Below are 22262 nucleotides of genomic sequence, written 5' to 3'. Positions count from 1 at the left end.
TTTACCAGTGGTTTTGGCACTGTGAGCAGGTGCCAGGTCGTGCTGAAAAATGAAATCTTCATCTCCATAAAGCATTTCAGCCGATGGAAGCATGAAGTGCTCCAAAATCTCCTGATAGCTAGCTGCATTGACCCTGCCCTTGATGAAACACAGTGGACCAACACCAGCAGCTGACATGGCACCCCACACCATCACTGACTGTGGGTACTTGACACTGGACTTCAGGCATTTTGGCATTTCCTTCTCCCCAGTCTTCCTCCAGACTCTGGCACCTTGATTTCCGAATGACATGCAAAATTTGCTTTCATCAGAAAAAAGTACTTGGGACCACTTAGCAACAGTCCAGTGCTGCTTCTCTGTAGTGGCTTTACCTGGCTTTACATGGGGAATGCGGCACCTGTAGCCCATTTCCTGCACACGCCTGTGCACGGTGGCTCTGGATGTTTCCACACCAGACTCAGTCCACTGCTTCCTCAGGTTTCCCAAGGTCTGGAATCGGTCCTTCTCCACAATCTTCCTCAGGGTCCGGTCACCTCTTCTCGTTGTACAGCGTTTTCTGCCACATTGTTTCCTTCCAACAGACTTACCATTGAGGTGCCTTGATACAGCACTCTGGGAACAGCCTATTTGTTGAGAAATTTCTTTCTGGGTCTTACCCTCTTGCTTGAGGGTGTCAATGATGGCCTTCTTGACATCTGTCAGGTCGCTAGTCTTACCCATGATGGGGGTTTTGAGTAATGAACCAGGCAGGGAGTTTATAAAAAGCCTCAGGTATCTTTTGCATGTGTTTAGAGTTAATTAGTTGATTCAGAAGATTAGGGTAATAGGTCGTTTAGAGAACCTTTTCTTGATATGCTAATTTATTGAGACAGGTTTTTTGGGTTTTCAGGAGTTGTATGCCAAAATCATCAGTATTAAAACAATAAAAGACCTGACAAATTTCAGTTGGTGGATAATGAATCTATAATATATGAAAGTTTAATTGTAACCATTACATTATGGTAAATAATGAAATTTAACACTATATGCTAATTTTTTGAGAAGGACCTGTACAGCCTTTATTCTACTGAGTTAAACAACTCAGCTTTATCTCATGATGGAAGAACCTTTGGACGGTAAAACATTTTCCTCAAAAAGCAGTTTATTGAAAAAAATCCGATTTAAATAAAAAAAATCCGATTTAAACCAAAAAAATCTGATTTTTTTGATTTTTTTTTTAAAAAAACATTGATTTTTATCCACCCTGGGAGGGATACTGACCTCGGAGTACCATTACACTCAATGTCAGTAAGGGGTTAAGCGAGAAGCTGCAAGGAACATATTTCCATTTCTCCTGGTAGCCGCTCTCCCAGTAAAACAGCCCAACGTGCTTTAAATACTATTTACTTACAGATTACCAATATACCTGCAGGTAAATCGCATTTTTGTAGCTGACAGGTTATCTTTAGGGGTTCATTTACACAGGCAGATAATGACCTGTAACAAGCACTGATTCATGATATGGGAGCAGCTTTCTTCTCTCTCCCCATAGAAAATAGATGAATGATTGGCCGAACCGTCATGGCTATGGTGGATTTCAGAGACAGTGCGGTCAGCAGACTCAGGTACAAGTAATATCTGTACTAACATCTCTAATTACATGTCTATGTCTGTGATCTGGACTGTTTTAGAATAATAAAGCAAAATTGGTTTCCATATTGCATCCTGTGGTGTGTGCTGTGGAAATCTATATCCATCTAACTAATGAGTGCGTGTGTGTGGGCAACCAATCACTAAGCATGTGTGTGTATCAGCCACGCCCACTCCACATAGCAACCAATCACTAAGCAGCTTTCATTTCACCAGAGCTGTTTATAAGAAGCTGAGCTGTAATTGGTTACTATGAGGAACAGTTTTCCTTGTGGACAGTTGTGGTAACAGAGGCCTATTATTCTTATCATTTCTATGGTGTTATTGTCCCTCTGTAAAGCTGGAAATAATTTATTACCGAGCTGACACAGACTGCAGGGGGAGCCCAGTATCACACAGGATAGGATTAGATACACAACTCAGCAGACTATCGAACACGATAGGATTAGATACACGGGTCCGCAGACAGTAACACACAGGATAGGATTAGATACACAGCCCAGTATCACACAGGAGAGGATTAGATACACAGCCCAGTATCACACAGGAGAGGATTAGATACACAGCCCAGTATCACACAGGAGAGGATTAGATACACAGCCCAGTATCACACAGGAGAGGATTAGATACACAGCCCAGTATCACACAGGATAGGATTAGATACACAGCCCAGTATCACACAGGAGAGGATTAGATACACAGCCCAGTATCACACAGGAGAGGATTAGATACACAGCCCAGTATCACACAGGATAGGATTAGATACACAGCCCAGTATCACACAGGATAGGATTAGATACACGGCCCAGTATCACACAGGAGAGGATTAGATACACAGCCCAGTATCACACAGGAGAGGATTAGATACACAGCCCAGTATCACACAGGATAGGATTAGATACACAGCCCAGTATCACACAGGATAGGATTAGATACACGGCCCAGTATCACACAGGAGAGGATTAGATACACAGCCCAGTATCACACAGGAGAGGATTAGATACACAGCCCAGTATCACACAGGATAGGGTAATTCTATATCAAGTGATCCAAATATGAATTTATTGTTTTTACCTGACGTCTATAGGTTATTTATTTATTTTTCTTATTTAGTACAACTTTAGTTCATTACAAATTAAAAGTTTGGAATTTTTTTCTTTAGAAGTCTGTAAAAAATTAACTAATGAAGTTTTGAAAAAGCGCAAATTTTGGCCTGGTATGGCTTTACATTTTTTATCATATCTCGGGCTAGAATTAAGGTAAAGAGGTGAGAGAGGCATCATTTTTCTCAGAACGGTACCGGCTTTCATTTGATATGTCACAAGACTACGTTTCTTTATATTTTGTTTTGGAGAAATCAAATTCAAAATTTTGAAGCGCAATTGTGAAAAAAAACGTATGTTTTACATTTGTGAAAAAATGCCTGTGTGTTAGTGGTGTTCTTGTTTATATTTATACAGGGATTCAACTTGGGACCTATCAAATTTTTATTTTATTTTTTAAGCCTTGAATCATCTGATTTTATGTTTGTGTGAGTTTCTTCCCTTTTTCTTTTCAAATTACAACTTATTGAATTCAACATTTATATGTAACAATGTAGAAACACAAAAAACAAATACCGAAGTGCCAGAAGAAATACATCTTAATCATCATAACACAACTTGCACAGCATTTTCAACCTGAATGCATTGAACAAACCAAAAGAAAAAAGGTGATCATATCCTCAAATGTGATTTTCGATATTCAGTCTCATCCTAATTATATGTTAAACAAGATTAAAAAAACCAATATTTTTACCACCTATTTATACATGTAAATTATTTTCTACTACATCACTAAACATGTAATTTATGAAGTGTTTAAGAAGAATAGTACAGTAGTTAAATCCTCGTTCTATAAAATATGAACTAACCAAACAATTAATAGTAAGTTTTTAAACTGGCCTTTTATCATCAACTAGATGGTGGCCCAATTCTAACGCATCGGGTATTCTAGAATATGTATGTACCCGTATATACTCGAGTATACGCCGAGATTTTCAGCCCAAATTTTTGGGCTGTAAGTGCCCCTCTCGGCTTATACTCGAGTCACGGTCGGCGGGTGAGGGGGAGAGAAGTCTGTCATATACTCACCTGCTTCCGGGGCTCCTGGCGCTCCCACTGCCTGTCCCATGGTATTCGGGTGCTGCAGATCTTCCCCTGTTCAGCGGTCACATGGGACCGCTCATTAAAGTTATGAATATGGACTCCACTCCCATAGGGGTGGAGCCGCATATTCATTTCTCTAATGAGCGGTAACGGTGACCACTGACAGAGGAAGAGGCTGCGGCACCCGGAGACCATCTGTCCGGGATAAGGAGCCAGGGACGCCGGGAGCAGGTGAGTATTACATATTTACCTGTCCACGTTCTACACACCGGGCGCCGCTCCGTCTTCCCGTCCTCTTGCTCTGACTGTTCAGGTCAGAGGGCGCGATGACGTACTAGTGTGCGCGCCGCCCTCTGCCTCAACAGTCAGTGCGAAGAGACGCCGAGACGGGACGCTGAGGAGCTGCGGGCAGCAAGAGAGGCGAGTATGTCTTTTTTTTTTTTTTATTGCAGCAGCAGCATTATATATGGCACAGCTTTATATGGAGCATCTATGGGGCAATAATGAATGGTGCAGAGCATTCTATATAGCACAGTTTTGTATGGAGCATCTATGGGGCCATAATGAACGGTGCAGAGCATTCTATATGGCACAGCTTTATATGGAGCATCTATGGGGCCATAATGAAGGGTGCAGAGCATTCTATATGCCACAGCTTTATATGGAGCATCTATGGGGCCATAATGAAGGGTGCAGAGCATTCTATATGGCAGTTTTGTATGGAGCATCTATGGGGCCATAATGAACGGTGCAGAGTATTCTATATGGCACAGCTTTATATGGAGCATCTATGGGGCCATAATGAACGGTGCAGAGCATTCTATATGGCACAGCTTTATATGGAGCATCTATGGGGCCATAATGAACGGTGCAGAGCATTCTATATGGCACAGTTTTGTATGGAGCATCTATGGGGCCATAATGAACGGTGCAGAGCATTCTATATGGCACAGCTATATATGGATCATCTATGGGGCAATAATCAACGGTATGGAGCATTATATATGGCACAGCTTTATATGGAGCATCTTATGGGGCAATAATGAACAGTATGGAGCATAATATGTGGCAAAGTTTTATATGGAGCATCTTTTGGGGCCATAATGAAATGTATGGAGCATTATATGTGGCACAGCTTTATATGGAGCATCTTATGGGGCAATAATGAACGGTATGGAGCATCTATTTTTATTTTTGAAATTCACCGGTAGCTGCTGCATTTCCTACCCTAGGCTTATACTCGAGTCAATAAGTTTTCCCAGTTTTTTGTGGCAAAATTAGGGGGGTCGGCTTATACTCGGGTCGGCTTATACTCAAGTATATACGGTAGTTTATTTATGAAGTTATCAGAATAATGCAATTTATACACAGGATTCGGCCGGCTGGGTGAAACCAATTAGCGAAGCGTGGTTCAAATTCCGCGCCAATTCGTGGCCGGACTGCGCCTGTCGCTGACTGGCCACGCCCGGCTGCGAACAATCAGTGAAGCCAGGGCCTGCTCCAGGTTTTTGAGGGCCCTGGGCGAAAGAATCTCAGTGGGCCTTCCTCTTTAACACATACCACGATTCATGATGCACAGATACAGCAGAGAAATATAGCACAGCCAAGTAGCATAAAGCCCACATAGTGTATATAACACGGCCCACGCAGCATATAACACGGCCCACGCAGCATATAACACGGCCCACGCAGCATATAACACGGCCCACGCAGCATATAACACGGCCCACGCAGCATATAACACGGCCCACGCAGCATATAACACGGCCCACGCAGCATAAAACACGGCCCACACAGCATATAACACGGCCCACACAGCATATAACACAGCCCACACAGCATATAACACAGCCCACACAGCATATAACACAGCCCACGCAGCATATAACACGGCCCACGCAGCATATAACACGGCCCACGCAGCATAACACGGCCCACGCAGCATAACACGGCCCACGCAGTATATAACACGGCCCACGCAGTATATAACACGGCCCACGCAGTATATAACACGGCCCACGCAGTATACAACACGGCCCACGCAGTATATAACACGGCCCACGCAATATATTGCACAGGCATGTAATATATTGCACAGCCACATAGTATATAGCACAGCCACGTAGTATATAGCACAGTCCATGCAGTATATAACACAGGCCAAGTAGAATAGAGCACAGCGATGTAGTATATTGCCCAACCAAGTAATATATACAACAGCGACGTAATATATAACACAGCCCATGCAGTATCTATCACAGCCCACGTAGTATCTAACACAGCCCACGTAGTATATAGCAATGTGGGCACCAAATCCCTGTTAAAAAAAAAAATAATAATAATTAAAATAAAAAATAGTTATATACTCACCTTCCGTCGGCCCCTGGATCCAGCCCAGGCGTTTACCGATGCTCCTTCCGACACTCCGGTCTCAAGAATGCATTGCGGTCTCGTGAGATGACATAGCGGTCTCGCGAGACCGCTACATCATCATCATCTCGCGAGACCGCAATGCATGGACCAGAGCGTCGCGAGGAGCAGCGGGAAAGGGGACGGAAGGTGAGAATGTAATCATTTTTTATTTTATTATTTTTAACATTAGATCTTTTTACTATTGATGCTGCATAGGCAGCATCAATAGTAAAAAGTTGGTCACATAGGGTTAATAGCAGTGTTAACGGACTGCGTTACACCGCGGCGTAACGTTGTGTAATGCAGCCACTGACCCTGTGTGAGCGCTGACTGGAGGGGGCACTGACAGAGTAGGAAGGGGCGAATTAGCGGCCGGACTGGGCCCGTCGCTGAATGGTCGTGGCCGGCAGCGATGCAGGATTTCTGTGACAGGCAGACAGAAAGACAGACAAACAGACGGAAGTACCGCTGAGACGATTATATATATAGATGTGTCCCTTCTAGTGGGTGAAACGTAATCTTGTCCATAAGCGCTTACTAGCAATGGCCATTTCCTTTTGTGTCAGAGTATGCACGGCCGGCTGTCATGGTGCTCGGCTCCACCTGAGTCAATATCTGATTTTTGTTCACCTTTAAAATGTCTGGCTTTCTTGGATACACAAAGGTCGCTGGACCAGAAGGTGCAAAAAAGTCACTTCTACTTCTTCATTTACGCAATCTTTGGAGAGTCCAGTAGCCGCCACCAGTGCCAATCATATTTACAGGTCACATAACCAGTTATGTCATTCATTGCCGATCTTGTGCCGCCTTCTACCACTTCATGGACTTCACGGTCTTTGCTGAATGAAAAAATATTTGTTTTTATTTCTGTTTCACTACATGGAATGACAATGCGGTATTGCTGAGTCCGTGATGGGTTCTGCTTCCTGTAACCGATGTTTTCACAAACTCTCCTCCTCCTCCTCGTAGTCCTGGTTTGTACAATACATGAACTGGATGTTAAGAATCTTTTTCTCTCTCCATTTGAAGAGTTGCATAGGTGTTAAGATTTGGTCCGAATATGGCCTGTGGAGGCCCGAGCTGCCGGCCTGTCATCTGCTCTGCATTAACTGTCTACCCCTTGTCATTCTCAGGTTGGGCCCTAACAAAGCTTTCTCCTCTGTCCTCTCCTGCTTCTAAGCTGTAACATAAAAAAATAATACAGTAATATCTAAAAATTATGGATTATTTGGGAAATATAGACCCCGCACTTTAAGACCACAGGCTGAACAGATCTGAATTCAAGATTTTTGAACTGACACTGTAATAGTTTTATTTTTTAAAATATGATCCCATCATGATCCCAGCTTGTATTTTGGTACAGATGTGACTAGGAGCATAGCAGGCACATGTGCAGTTTTTGAAATTTTTAAATTAAGCTTTTTTTTTTCGGAAATGCGTTTTAAGGTTTTGCGTTTGCATTCGCATGGGTAAAATATTATCAAAGATACTCTTGTGACATATCTGGTGAAAGGCTGTACAGTTCTGAGTAGAATGGTGATTAATTTGTTTCACTATCTATTTTCTAGCCTGAGTTATGAGGAGAAATGTAGCGGCAGGCAACACCAAAATTAGCACTTTTTCCGAACTTTGAAAATCAATAAAAAAATAAAATAAATACTATTACCAAATAAAATCTCAAAAGAATTAAAAATATAGGGGTAAATATAAATGGTTCACTTGACGTGGAATGACATGATAGGATTAGATACACAGCTCAGCAGACAGTATCAGTATCACACAGGACAAAATTACACAGCTCAGCAACAGAATGTGCCAAAGGAGAGGACCTTTTCATTCCAAGAATTCCACTCATTCCATCTGATTTGACTTTTGTTTTTAAACACCTCCAGTTTCCAGTTGGACTGGCATTTGCAATGTCCATTAACAAGGCCCAGGGACAGTCCTTGAAAGTAGTAGGGATCGATTTGCAATCTCCATGCTTTTCTCATGGTCAACTTTACGTGGCCTGTTCAAGAGTTGCAACTGCCAAAAATCTGTTAATCTTTGCACCGGAAGGAAAAACCAAAAATGTTGTTTATCCAAAAGGCTCTTGAATGAGTTGAAAATAAAATACTATCAATACTTAGGTAATTGTTTAGTTAATTTGTGTTGCAAATCTGTAGTGTTGAGTATATGATGTGAAATGTTTTATGTGCAATATAATCATTGTAATTTATTATAACTAACCACAGTTAGTTACTGTGCTCGGGCAACGCCGGGCTCTTCAGCTAGTCATATCTACTCTTCAGTGAACACTACATATCGACCACTGGCACCCCATCTTCCATGTGACAGAGTGCAGGACTTGCTCATATTGTGTTACTTGTGCCTAGAGAAATGCTCAGGTGTCAGTGCTACTAGGTGGTGTATTAGGAAGTCATGGCCATGGAGCAAATATAAAGCTGGATAAGCCCAGGCAATTCTCTGCTTTCTCTTATAATCTACTCCTGGCTGTGACTATGAGACAATTGTCATAAAACAGGTTTTTTTTTTCTAATCTCCAGCTAGTTCAGTATAACAAATAGATTACTTAGGTTATGTATTAATCCTGGAACCAGAACCATGATGGATATGATGTAAAACACTAAACTAGATACTTTGCCAGTGAGGTTTGTCACGCGTCTTTGATGATCTATCATCCCAGTCTATTCTTAAATCTATATTATAGATGCACAACCGGTCTTATTACATATTGCACCATTACATTGTCAGCCCTATATAATCTGTATTTTAGCTGAATGGGGAAATCTATGGCTGAGAAAAAACATAATAAAACTTCAATTTTCCAGTCCGGTGAATGACGAGAATGTGACTATTCTCTGCTTTATTTAATGGTGACTCCTCACTGGGGCAGTTACCTGTAGGAACGTCCTCTTTGCACCACTCATGATCATCATTTTCTCCTTTCTCCATTATGGCCTCAACATCAATATTCTTCAGATATTTGCCTGGATGTCAAAGCTGTGAAAGTAATAATGTAGAAGTCACAAACAGAAGGAAAACTCACATGGAATGTTCTAGATGGAGGATTTAACTACAAGCTCATGGGGCACCTGAGCCACCAAAAGATGCTGACTAGTGATGAGTGAGTATACTCGTTGCTCAGGTTTTCCCGAGCGCGCTTGGATGATCTCCGAGTATTTGTTAGTGCTCGGAGATTTCGTTTTTGTTGACGCAGCTGCATGATTTACAGCTACTAGCTAGCCTGAGTACATGTGGGGGTTGCCTGGTTGCTAGAGAATCCCCACATGTAATCAAGCTAACAGTCGGAAATCATGCAGCTGCAGCTAGGAAAACTAAATCTCCGAGCACTTACAAATACTCGGAGACCACCCGAACGTGCTCGGGAAAACCCAAGAAACGAGTATACTCGCTCATCACTAATGCGGACATCTCCGCCTCACTGGCGCTGCCCGCAGTCAGTACGGCGGCGTGTAGTGATAGAAGCAGGCGTTACTGTAAGTAATTACATTATGGCAAACTCATTTCCTTCATTAACCCCTTAGTGACTGGGACAAATGTTTGAATTCTGACCAATGTCACTTTATGTGGTAATAACTCTGGAATGCTTCAAGAAATCCCACTGATTTTGAGAATGTTTTTTCGTGGCACATTATAATTTATAATAATGATAAATTTAGGTTAATATGTCTTGTGTTTATTTCTAAAAATAAAATATATCAGAAATTTTACGAAAATGTAAAAAAAAATTGCAATTTTCAAACTTTCAATCATTATCCCTTTAATCCAGATTGTCATACCACAGAAAAACATTAATAAATAACATTTCCCTCATGTCTGCTTTACATTAGCACCATTTATAAAATGTTATTTTATTTTGTCAGCCTTTCAGGAGGTTTAAAAATGTAGCAGTAATTTATAATTTTTTTCATGGAAATAAACAAAATGTATTTTTTTGCGGGACCTGTCCAGATTTGAAGTGACTTTGGGGGTCCTATATATTGGAAAAAACCTCAAAAGTGATACCATTTAGAAAACATCACCCACCCGACATATTGAAAACTGCTGCCAGGTAGTTTATTAACCCTGCAGGTGAGTTTAACCCCTTCATGACCGTGGGATTTTTCATTTTTCCGTGTTCGTTTTTCGCTCCCCTCCTTCCCAGAGCCATAACTTTTTTATTTTTCCATCAATTTGGCCATGTGAGGGCTTATTTTTTGCGGGACGAGTTGTACTTTTGAACGACATCATTGGTTTTACCATGTCGTGTACTAGAAAACGGGAAAAAAATTCCAAGTGCGGTGAAATTGCAAAAAAAGTGCAATCCCACACTGGTTTTTTGCTTGCCTATTTTGCTAGGTTCACTAAATGCTAAAACTGACCTGCCATTATGATTCTCCAGGTCATTACGAGTTCATAGACACCTCACATGCCTAGGTTATGTTTTACCTAAGTGGTGAAAAAAATTCCAAACTTTGCAAAAAAAAAAAAAAATTGTGCCATTTTCCGATACTCGTAGCGTCTCCATTTTTCGTGATCTGGGGTCAGGTGAGGGCTTATTTTTTGCATGCCGAGCTGGCGTTTTTAATGATAGCATTTTGGTGCAGATACGTTCTTTTGATCGCCCGTTATTGCATTTTAATGCAATGTTGCGGCGACCAAAAAAACGTATTTCTGGCGTTTCGATTTTTTTTCTCATTACGCCATTTAGCGATCAGGTAAATGCTTTTTTTTTATTGATAGATCGGGCGATTCTGAACGCGGCGATACCAAATATGTGTAGGTTTGATTTTTTTTTTTATTTATTTTGAAAGGGGGGTGATTTAAACTTTTTTATTTTTTTTATTTTTTTTTACTTTTTTTTTTTTTACTTTTGCCATGCTTCTATAGCCTCCATGGGAGGCTAGAAGAAGGCACAACCCAATCGGCTCTGCTACATAACAGCGATCATCAGATCGCTGTTATGTAGCAGAAATACAGGTGTGCTGTGAGCGCCGACCACAGGGTGGCGCTCACAGCTACCAAGGATCAGTAACCATAGAGGTCTCAAGGACCTCTATGGTTACCTTCCTGACACATCGCCGACCCCCGATCATGTAACGGGGGTCTGCGATGACGTCATATCCGGCCGGATGCGGTAGTTAAATGCCGCTGTCTGCGTTTGACAGCGGCATTTAACTAGTTAATAGGTGCGGGCAGATCGCGATTCTGCGCGCGCCTATTGCGGGCACATGTCAGCTGTTCATAACAGCTGACATGTCCCGGCTTTGATTCGGGCTCACCGCGGAGCCCTGCATCAAAGCAGGGGACCTGACGTCGGACGTACTATCCCGTCCGACGTCAGCAAGGGGTTAAAGAATGTAAAATGGCATGACAGGAATGAAAAAGTGTATTTTTACCACCTAAATTTCCCTAACTTCTGAACGGGCCGCTATAGCCGAGAGACTCTTAAGGCCCCGTCTCACAAAACGATTTACCAACGATCACGACCAGCGATACGACCTGGCCGTGATCGTTGGTAAGTCGTTGTGTGGTCGCTGGGGAGCTGTCACACAGACAGCTCTCTCCAGCGACCAACGATCAGGGGAACGACTTCGGCATCGTTTTCAACAATGCCGAAGTCCCCCTGCAGCACCCGGGTAACCAGGGTAAACATCGGGTTACTAAGCGCAGGGCCGCGCTTAGTAACCCGATGTTTACCCTGGTTACAAAAAAAAAAAAAAACAACACTACATACCATCTGATGTCCGTGAGGTCCCTTGCCGTCTGCTTCCTGCTCTGACTGAGTGCCGCCGTACAGTGAGAGCAGAGCGCAGCGGTGACGTCACTGCTGTGCTGTGCTCTCACTGTACGGCAGTCAGTCAGAGCAGGAAGCGGACGGCAAGGGACCTGACGGACACCGAAAGGTAAGTATGTACTGTTTTTTTTTTTTTACATTTACGATGGTAACCAGGGTAAACATCGGGTTACTAAGCGCGGCCTTAGTAACCCGATGTTTACCCTGGTTACCAGCGAAGACATCGCTGAATCCATGTCACACACACCGATTCAGCGATGTCAGCGGGACCTCAACGACCAAAAAAAGGTCCAGGCCATTCCGACACGACCAGCGATCTCACAGCAGGGGCCTGGTCGCTGGTACGTGTCACACATAGCGAGATCGCTACTGAGGTCGCTGTTGCGTCACAAAACTTGTGACTCAGCAGCGATCTCGCTATGTGAGACGGGGGCTTTAGGCCGCTATTTGGCCGTGAATTGCTAGGGCAAACATCAGGATCACAACAATCATGATCTCAGGGTGCCGATGAGATTAAAGCTGAAGCGCCGACAATCTGTTAACCATTTATATGATGTAGTCACTATAGACAGCAGCATCTAAAGGTACCTTCACACTAAACGATGTCGCTAGCGATCCGTGACGTTGCAGCGTCCTGGCTAGCGATATCGTTGAGTTTGACAGGCAGCAGCGATCTGGATCCTGCTGTGCCATCGTTGGTCGGAGCTAGAAGGCCAGCACCTTATTTCGTCGCTGGACTCCCGCAGACATCGCTGAATCAGTGTGTGTGACACCGATCCAGCGATGTCTTCACTGGTAACCAGGGTAAACATCGGGTTACTAAGCGCAGGGCCGCGCTTAGTAACCCGATGTTTACCCTGGTTACCAGCGTAAACGTAGAAAAAAACAAACACTACATACTTACATTCCGGTGTCTGTCCCCCGGCGTTCTGCTTCCCTGCACTGTCTCAGCCCCGGCCGGAAAGCAGATTACAGCGGTGACGTCACCGCTGTGCTTTCCGGCTGGCGCTTACACAGTGCAGAGGAGCACAGCGCCGGGGAACAGACACCGGAATTTAAGTATGTAGTGTTTGGTTTTTTTACGTTTACGCGTGTAACCAGGGTAAACATCGGGTTACTAAGCGCGGCCCTGCGCTTAGTAACCCGATGTTTACCCTGGTTACCCGGGGACTTCGCATAGTTGGTCGCTGGAGAGCGGTCTGTGTGACAGCTCTCCAGCGACCACACAGCGACGCTGCAGCGATCGGGATCGTTGTCTAGATCGCTGCAGCGTTGCTATATGTGATGGTACCTTAAGAGGATAACCAGATATGGACGCTGCCAACTCTGATCGTGGCTGATACAGCAAGTGGTCAGCTATAGTGGACAGCCGACAGCTGCTGGATTGTCACCTGTATGGGGATGCTAGTCTCTTATATCTCAGGTCAGTAGAAAGACATATTAAGGGGTTTAAACGCACTGTTTTATTTTTGCATTATTTAAGTAATGTTTTGTCTGGAGATGTTGCATTTTTGGGATACATGCTATTTTTTTGTGAGGTCGGAAGCATTTTTTTTTCTTTTTATGGCATTTATTTCTGATATAAATGTCATGTGAGAAAAGTTGTCCACCCATTTTTTTATATTTCCATGAAGCCCAGTATGTTTCGAACCACATATGTTAAACTCAGGCCTATGGGCCAAATCTGTCTGGCAGGGTGATTATATTTTGCCCACGATGTTCGCACCAATCCCTGCCCCCTCCCCGGCATCACTCCTTCAACTGTTCAGCATCCTGGATTCCGATACAGTTGAAGGTAATAATGAATGAGGGATCTCAGCCATAATTCTCCTCTGCGTCTGATGTCTCAGTGCAGCGGGTGTGATAACATCTCTATTCCGCTCCAGCTGTGCAGTGAAGAGCTTCAGAGTACTCGCTGTCAAGCCTGGAACACTGGGGAGAGCTGAGTATTTTTCTTTTTAATGTGGGGACCATCATGCCATATGGAGTACTTCTTGGGGCCATTATATTGTATGGAGGACTATGTGGGGCCATTATACTGTATGGAAGACTTTGTGAGGACCATTATTCTGTATGGATGACTATTTGGGGCCCAATAAACTGTATAGAGGACTATGTGGAGTCATTACACTGTATAGAGGACTATGTGGAGCCCATTATAATGTATGGACTAAGTGCAGCCATTATAATGTATAGAGGACTATGTGGGGCCATTATATACTGTATTGGGGACTATATGGCGTCATTACACTGTATGGAAGACAATTTTGGGCCCATTATACAGTATGTAGGTGTCACGCTGTGACAGAAGTAAGGGAGAGTGGACTAAAACTGTCCCTAGAACTGGGATCTTAACTATCCCTGTCTCAGGGGTACCTTACTATGATCTTGTTAAACCCTAATCAGTCCCCTCCCCTACCCCATGGGGTTTGGTACAGAAATGTAATGGCCCCGTCTCACATAGCGATTTACCAACAATCACGACCAGCGATACGACCTGGCCGTGATCGTTGGTAAGTCGTTGTGTGGTCGCTGGGGAGCTGTCACACAGACAGCTCTCTCCAGCGACCAACGATCAGGGGAACGACTTCGGCATCATTGAAACTGTCTTCAACGATGCCGAAGTCCCCCTGCAGCACCCGGGTAACCAGGGTAAACATCGGGTTACTAAGCGCAGGGACGCGCTTAGTAACCCGATGTTTACCCTGGTTACCAAAAAAAACAAACACTACATACTCACCATCTGATGTCCGTCAGGTCCCTTGCCGTCTGCTTCCTGCTCTGACAGTGCTGCCGTACAGTGAGAGCAGAGCACAGCGGTGACGTCACTGCTGTGCTGTGCTCTCACTGTACGGCCGGATCTCAGTCAGAGCAGGAAGCAGACGGCAAGGGACCTGACGGACATCAGATGGTGAGTATGTACTGTTTTTTTTTTTTTACATTTACGCTGGTAACCAGGGTAAACATCGGGTTACTAAGCGCGGCCCTGCGCTTAGCAACCCGATGTTTACCCTGGTTACCAGTGAAGACATCGCTGGATCGGTGTCACACACACCGATTCAGCGATGTCAGCGGGACCTCAACGACCAAAAACCGGTCCAGGCCATTCCGACACGACCAGCGATCTCACAGCAGGGGCCTGATCGCTGGTACGTGTCACACATAGCGAGATCGCTACTGAGGTCGCTGTTGCGTCACAAAACTTGTGACTCAGCAGCGATCTCGCTATGTGAGATGGGGCCTTAAGGGAAACAAGACACAAATACAAAACAGGGATAACTGAATACCACTATCATACAACAGCCCTTACCAAAATAGGCAGGAGGATAAGGAAAGGGAGGAATACACAAACCATCTTATTAATTCATCAATCTAATCCCTATTCAGAGCAATACTATATCCACCATGACTGCAGTTTAGGGGTTAGAGTCTCTATCCCTAGGATACACAGGCATAACATGTGCTATCTAAAACTAACACATAGCTTCCCCAACAAGTTTTACCTAACAAGCTTCCTCATAGGGTTGGGGCTATACCTTTTTTAAAGAGATTATAATAGTGAGATTTAACAGGCACACTGTTGGGTGTTTTTTTAATTTATGTACCACTATTTTTTAACAAAGTATAATAAAATCCATGTTTTATTGCATCCTTTAATTAGGGCTTATTGACTCTCTGGGTAATTAGGTATTCTGAATTTGCCATCCCTATGGGCCCCCCCATTTAATGCTCCATACAGAATGGACCCCATATAATGCTGCGCTGCATACAGTATAATGGCCCCATATATTTCTCAATCTATATATATAATATATAAAGGGGTGTGTGTGTGTGTGTGTGTGTGTGTGTGTGTGTGTGTGTGTGTGTGTGTGTGTGTGTGTGTGTGTGTGTGTGTGTGTGTGTGTGTGTGTGTGTGTGTGTGTGTGTGTGTGTCCGGGATTGGCATCTGCGCCGCCGCAGCTACAGCCACAAAATTTTGCACAGTCACACGTCTGGACCCCGAGAGCGTCATAGGCTATGTTGTGAGGTGAAATTTTAACCCCGCACTTTCCAATTCACCAAACAATTTTGCCCCTATCTACATAATGGGGAAAAAGTGAAAGGAAAAGTGTTGGAGGCAAATTGACAGCTGCCAGATGTGAACAAGGGGGACTTAAAGAATGAGAGCGATGGCGCCAAAGAGTATATACCGTACAGTTGCTAAGGTGGGGCACCGACATGGGATACTCACCACACACGGGGATATGAACAGACACACAAAATGCGCCACACACTACCACGTGCTTGAACACATATACCACCCTCAGCGCACATTTCACCACACATACACCAACCTCGCCACATAACATGTCGAAACACAAGTCACCGCTCAAAACTCACCTTGCGCAAAACTTGCCACATGCAAAACTAGGCTCACGCAAAACTCGCCACACGTGCAAAACTCACCTCATGGAAAACTCGCCACACACAAAACTTGCACACGCGGAAAAATTGCCACATGCACAAAAGTTGCAACACATGCAAAAGTTGCCTCACACAAAACTTGCACATACTCAAAACGCACCACACATAAAACTCGCCACGTGCAAAACTCGCCATGCGCAAAACTTGCTGCACACAACTTGCTACACTAACCTGTCACATGCAACTTGACACACAAAAAGTTGCTATACGCATGTCACCACACAAAACTCATCTCATAAAAGTCGCTACATGCATGTCGCCACACGCAACTCAACACACACAACTTGACACATGAAACTCGCCCTAAAACACACACAAGTCTGGAATTATCCTTCAAAAATAAAAATCTCATTAATAAGCAGACAAACTACAAGAGCAACAAATGAACCATATAGGAAATGCGGCAGCTGTCAGTTACATGACCTGTCTATTATGTGTATGTGTGAGCTAATATATACTGCCAGGGGGGAGGGCTTCCTGTTGGCTCGGGATTTATCAGGCTGCCAATTTAGCTTACAAATACTGAGGTATTTTTGTCTGAAATCAGCATGCACTGTAGGCACATTGTATCTGTATATGTTGTTAGACTGTAGATTGTATAAAAGAAGAAAGTTCTATGTCTTTTGGAGAAAAAAAATGTACATAAAAATAAAAGAATTTTGTGAAAAAAAAACAAAACAACAAATACTGAGGTAAAAATACTGTCCAAATAACGTGTGAACGAGGTCTAATACAAGTGCGGATGACATACAGGTACATACTATATACAGGAGGAGATGACATACAGATATACTATATACAGGAGGAAAAAAACACACAGGTATATACTATATACAGGAGAGATGACACAGGTATATACTATATACAGGGGAGATGACATACAGGTATATACTATATATAGGAGGATATGACACGTATATACTATATACAGGATGAGATGACATACTGCAGGTATATACTATATAAAAGAGGAGATGGCTCATAGGTATATAGAGGAAGAGATGACATACAGCAGGTATATACTATATACAGGGGAGATTACATATAGGTATATACTATATACAGAAGAGATGACATACAGGTATATACTATATACAGGAGGAGATGACACAGAGCAGGTATATACTATATACAGAAGAGATGACATACAGGTATATACTATATACAGGAGGAGATAACATACAGCAGGTATATACTATATACAGGGGAGATGACATACAGGTATATACTATATATAAGGGAGATGACAAACATGTATATACTGAGGGGAAAATGAGAGGTGTGAGGTGAAAATGAGAGGTGTGAGGTGAAAATGAAAAGGTGTGAGTGCAAAATGAGAGGAGTGAGGGAAAATAGTGGAGTGATCGGAAAATGACAGCGGTCGAAATGACAAGTGTTAGTGGGGAATGAGAGGAGTGAGGGAGGAATGAGAGGAGTGAGGGGGAAAATAAGAGGACTGAAGGGGAAAATGAGAGGTGTGAGGGAGAAAATGAGAGATGTGAGGAGAAAATGAAAAGATGTGAGGGGGAAAATGAGAGGCGTGACGGGAAAATAAGAGAAGTGAGGTGCTATAACTAACCACAGATATTTACTATGCCCAGGCAACGCCGGGCTCTTCAGCTAGTGTATATATAATTGTCTAAGGTGTACTTCCGTCTGTCTGTCTGTAACTTCCGTAACGGAAATCCCACGTCGCTGATAGGTCTCGCCAGCTGCCTGTCATGGCTGCCGCGACCAATCAGCGACGGCCACAGTCCGAATAGTCCCTCCCTACTGCCCTGCAGTCGGCGCCCGCATACTCCCCTCCAGTCACCTCTCGCACAGGGTTAATCCCAGCGGTAACGGACCGCGTTATGCCGCGGGTAACGCACTGCTGCTATTAACCCTGTGTGTCCCCAAATTTTTACTATTGATGCTGCCTATGCAGCATCAATAGTAAAAAGATGTAATGTTAAAAATAATAAAAAAACAAAAACCTGCTATTCTCCTTCCGTAGTCCACCGAGGTACGCGCAGCTGCCGCCATCTTCCGTTCCCAGAGATGCATTGCGAAATTAGTCATCTGGGTAATTTCGCAATGCAATGCATCCTGGGAACGGAAGATGGCGGCAACCGCGCACGCATCGCCAGAGCTTCGCTGGATCCCGGCGGGTGAGTATATAATTATTTTTTATTTTAAATATTTTTTTTAACAGGGATATGGTGCCCACACTGATATACTACGTGGCCAGTGTTAGATACTATGTGGGCTGTTATGTACTGCGTGGCCTGTGTTATATACTGCGTGGCTGCTATATACTGCGTGGGCTGTTATAAAGTACGTGGGCTGTGATATATACGGTTTGGCCTGTGTTATATACTGCGTGGCCACTGTTATATATTGTGTGACCTGTATTAACGCATCGGGTATTCTACAACATGTATGTATGTATGTATGTATGTATGTATATAGCAGCCACATAGTATATAGCACAGGCCATGTAGTATATAGAAGCCATGTAATATATAGCAGACAAATACTACGTGGCCTGTGCTATATACTATGTGGCTGCTATATACATACATACAGATTCTAGAATACCCGATGCGTTAGAATCGGGCCACCATCTAGTACAGAATAATGGGCCCCATATGTTACTACATTTCTAAAAAAAGAAAAACAACAAATACTCATTTCTCCCTGTTGTATTCCCCGCTGCCAGAGCTCCAGAGTCCACTGCTCCGGTCAGGTCTCCTCAGCACATTCTAAGTTCTGATTATCTGACATCTCAGCACAGAGAACGCACTGTAGTGACAACAACGTGACCTCTGCACTGAGACATCTCAGATAGAATGACGCTAAGCAGACTGGAGCAGCGGACACCAGCGCGCTGGCATCGGATTCGGGCCCCCTACCTGTAGTGCACCGAGTCCCAGAGCATCAGCTCAGCTAGCCGGGAGCAGCAGCAGGAAGGTCTGCAGCAGAATGCCGCCATTTTCTGCCACCACCCTTCAGGCTCCCACATGACTCTTCTAGTCTTCTTCCCGGACAGGTCCAGTTTGTACTGCACATGGCAGCCATTTTAGCGCATGTACAGTACAAACTTCAGGGATGGGGAAGGCAATTCAATGGACGGTGTTTTTTTCTGCCGGATGCTACGGACAGCAGAGAAAAGCATCAGGTTTTTATGTACTGTCCGTAAATTTACAGACGGTTGGCAACTATGACCTTGATGCAAGCTCAATAATTGAGCCCACATCTCTGCCAGCAGATGATGGATGTGATATTCAGAAATCATCTGCCTCTAAAATTGCAAAAATAGAAAAAATACAGCTCACCCCTGCTATACGAGTACGATTCTCAGTACAGGGGAAGCCACTCTTGCTACACTCCATGCTGTACAGATCCAAAAGAAAAAAATTGTTCTGCTGTAGCCAATGACAGGTTGACTTGGCCTTGTGTTTTGGATCTTTGTCATGTTGGAATGTCAAAGTACATCCCATACGCAGCTTCCGGGCTGATGAGTGCAAATTTGCCTCCAGTATTTGCTGACAACTTGCTGCATTCATCTTTTCTTCAACTTTAACCAAGTTTCCTGTGCCTTTGAAGCTCACACATCCACCAAAACATCAGCGATCCACCTCCGTGCTTTATAGTAGAAACGTTGTTCCTTTCATCATAGGCCTTGTTGACCTCTCTCCAAATGTAACGTTTATGGTTGTGGCCAAAAAGTTGAATTTTGGTCTCGTCACTCCAAATTACCTTGTTCCAGAAGTTTTGAGGCTTGTCTCTGTGCTCTTTTGTGTATTGTAGGCGAGATACTTTGTGGCATTTGCGCAGTAATGGCTTTCTTCTGGCAACCCAACCATGCTGCCCAGATTTCTAGAAGTGCCTCCTTATTGTGCATCTTGAAACAGCCTCACCGCTAGTTTTCAGAGTGTCCTGTATTTCAGCTGATGTTATTTGTGGGTTTTTCTTTGCATACTTTTAAGCATCATTTTTATTGATTTTTTTAACATAACATTGGATAGAATAACATAGCATAGGATAGGATATAGCATCAGCAATGACACTGTAAATTACCAAAAGCACATATACAAATCTTACTTGCCAGACAACAGGTCCGCATAACTTTTTAAAATAGTATATAGATACATAGATAGATCTCCATCAATGCCTTGTAACCCTATTATCAATACTACCGGGCTCCATTAAGTCCCAAAACAGGACATACTCCGAATCTGCCTCACGGCGGCTAGAGCGGTCATCCCGAGACATTGGAAGACACCCCATTGTCCTTTACTGACTCAATGGTTTGAAGAAATGGGTCGGATTTATGCTGGTTTCACGTTTGCGGTTGTGTCCGCAGTGTTTCTGATGAATACATCCGCATGCGTCTTGATTTTCCATCTTTAACATTGCAGACGCAGGTGCAGCTTTAACATTGTAGACGCAGGTGCATGCGTTTGCCCGCGTTTCCTTACGCATAAGTTTTTTCACGGTGTGTGGCGTGGCGCGGCTAACGCACCAAGTTGGAATGTTTGAGGAGGCAAATTTCCGTCACATATACACAGGCATGCACATGCGGATGAGTGCGTGAAAAAAAGCATTACTGTCTATGGGAACGCCTGCGTATGCATGTCTTTGCGTTCGATGTGCTTGCGTACTTCAGATTGCGCATGTCCAGGAACTGATTTAGACACGTCCTCCTGGAAATATCAAACGCATGCGCATAAAAAGCGCAAAGGCTGCAAAAGCTGCGGGTTTTTTTGCCATCATGCGAAAGCTGATGCGGATAAAAAACGCTGCGTTATCATGCATTTGCGGACTCCACCGCAAATGTGAACCTAGCCTTACAAGATGGAAAACCTTACTGCAGAGATGACTGGTACCAGGGATGGATTCCTTCGTACCTGGAGTCAATGGGTCCTGTTTTAAGATTTAATGAAGCATTTGGAGCACCTCTAGATCAAACTGTATCTGGATAGTGAGTTCGCCTGTGCTGGACTTAAATCGTCTCCCTTTTGATTTTGCTTATCTCACTTAGATCTACTTCACAAAAATTAGCCTGCTCAGTTATGCTGCAGAGGGCCCCCCCTTTTTATCCTATTGAAATGTCTATCTACTCCTATCTTAATCCCTAGGTCCCCCTTTTTTTTTTACTTTTCTCTCTCTCTCATCTTGTTTTATTCTCTCTACTCTTCTTTATCATGTTTCCTGGTATGCTGTACATAATCTCTGGTTCTTCATAGGTAAATATGGTTGTTACGATGTTTTAGTTGTTTTTCTGATTTACATTAAGGTTTGCACCCTCTTCCCTTAATATTGGTTGAGTGACTTGGTTGAGAAGCTAATTTACAACTCTGCTACGACTACTAGTTTGTGCCCTTATTTAATATGTTTAACAGATACGGAGGACTCCCTAAATACCTTAAGGGCAATTGGAATAATAACGGAGGCCTGTATCCAGCTACTGATGGTTTTGCTACAAAAAGTGGTGGACTATTGAGTGAAATCGTGAAAATACTCGTATCAGGACTTTTACTATAATTCTATAGTTGTTCACTACCTCTAAGTTCATCTTGTTCTATTCTCTCTACTCTTCTTTATCAGGTTTCCTGGTATGCTGTTCATACCGTAATCTCTGGTTCTTCATAGGTAAATATGGTTGTTACGATGTTTTAGTTGTTTTTCTGATTTACATTAAAGGTACCTTCACACTAAGCGACTTTGCAACGATAACGATAGCGATCCGTGACGTTGCAGCGTCCTGGATAGCGATATCGTTGTGTTTGACATGTAGCAGCGATCTGGATCCTGCTGTGATATCG

The 22262-nt window shown here is 43.5% G+C and overlaps 1 protein-coding gene across 4 annotated transcripts in view; it reads right to left on the bottom strand.

Annotated features, from left to right (window-relative positions):
• LOC143785873 (uncharacterized) overlaps positions 1-22262 on the bottom strand; it is a 52889-nt gene that overhangs the window by 8595 nt on the left and 22032 nt on the right. For 2 of the 4 annotated variants that reach the window (XM_077275010.1, XM_077275009.1), the window contains exon 2: positions 9089-9191. The exons of 1 other annotated variant lie outside the window; for it this stretch is intronic. In XM_077275010.1, the coding sequence (XP_077131125.1) occupies positions 9089-9143 (55 nt within the window). In that variant the 5' untranslated portion in view covers positions 9144-9191. Of the gene's footprint in view, positions 1-6877; positions 8233-9088; positions 9192-22262 lie in introns of those variants that run through there. One more of the 4 variants, XR_013218131.1, reaches the window with a different exon arrangement.

The sequence above is a fragment of the Ranitomeya variabilis genome, chromosome 7, assembly GCF_051348905.1.
Source record: "Ranitomeya variabilis isolate aRanVar5 chromosome 7, aRanVar5.hap1, whole genome shotgun sequence".
NCBI lineage: Eukaryota > Metazoa > Chordata > Amphibia > Anura > Dendrobatidae > Ranitomeya > Ranitomeya variabilis.
This window is presented reverse-complemented; position numbering and strand designations above follow the sequence as displayed.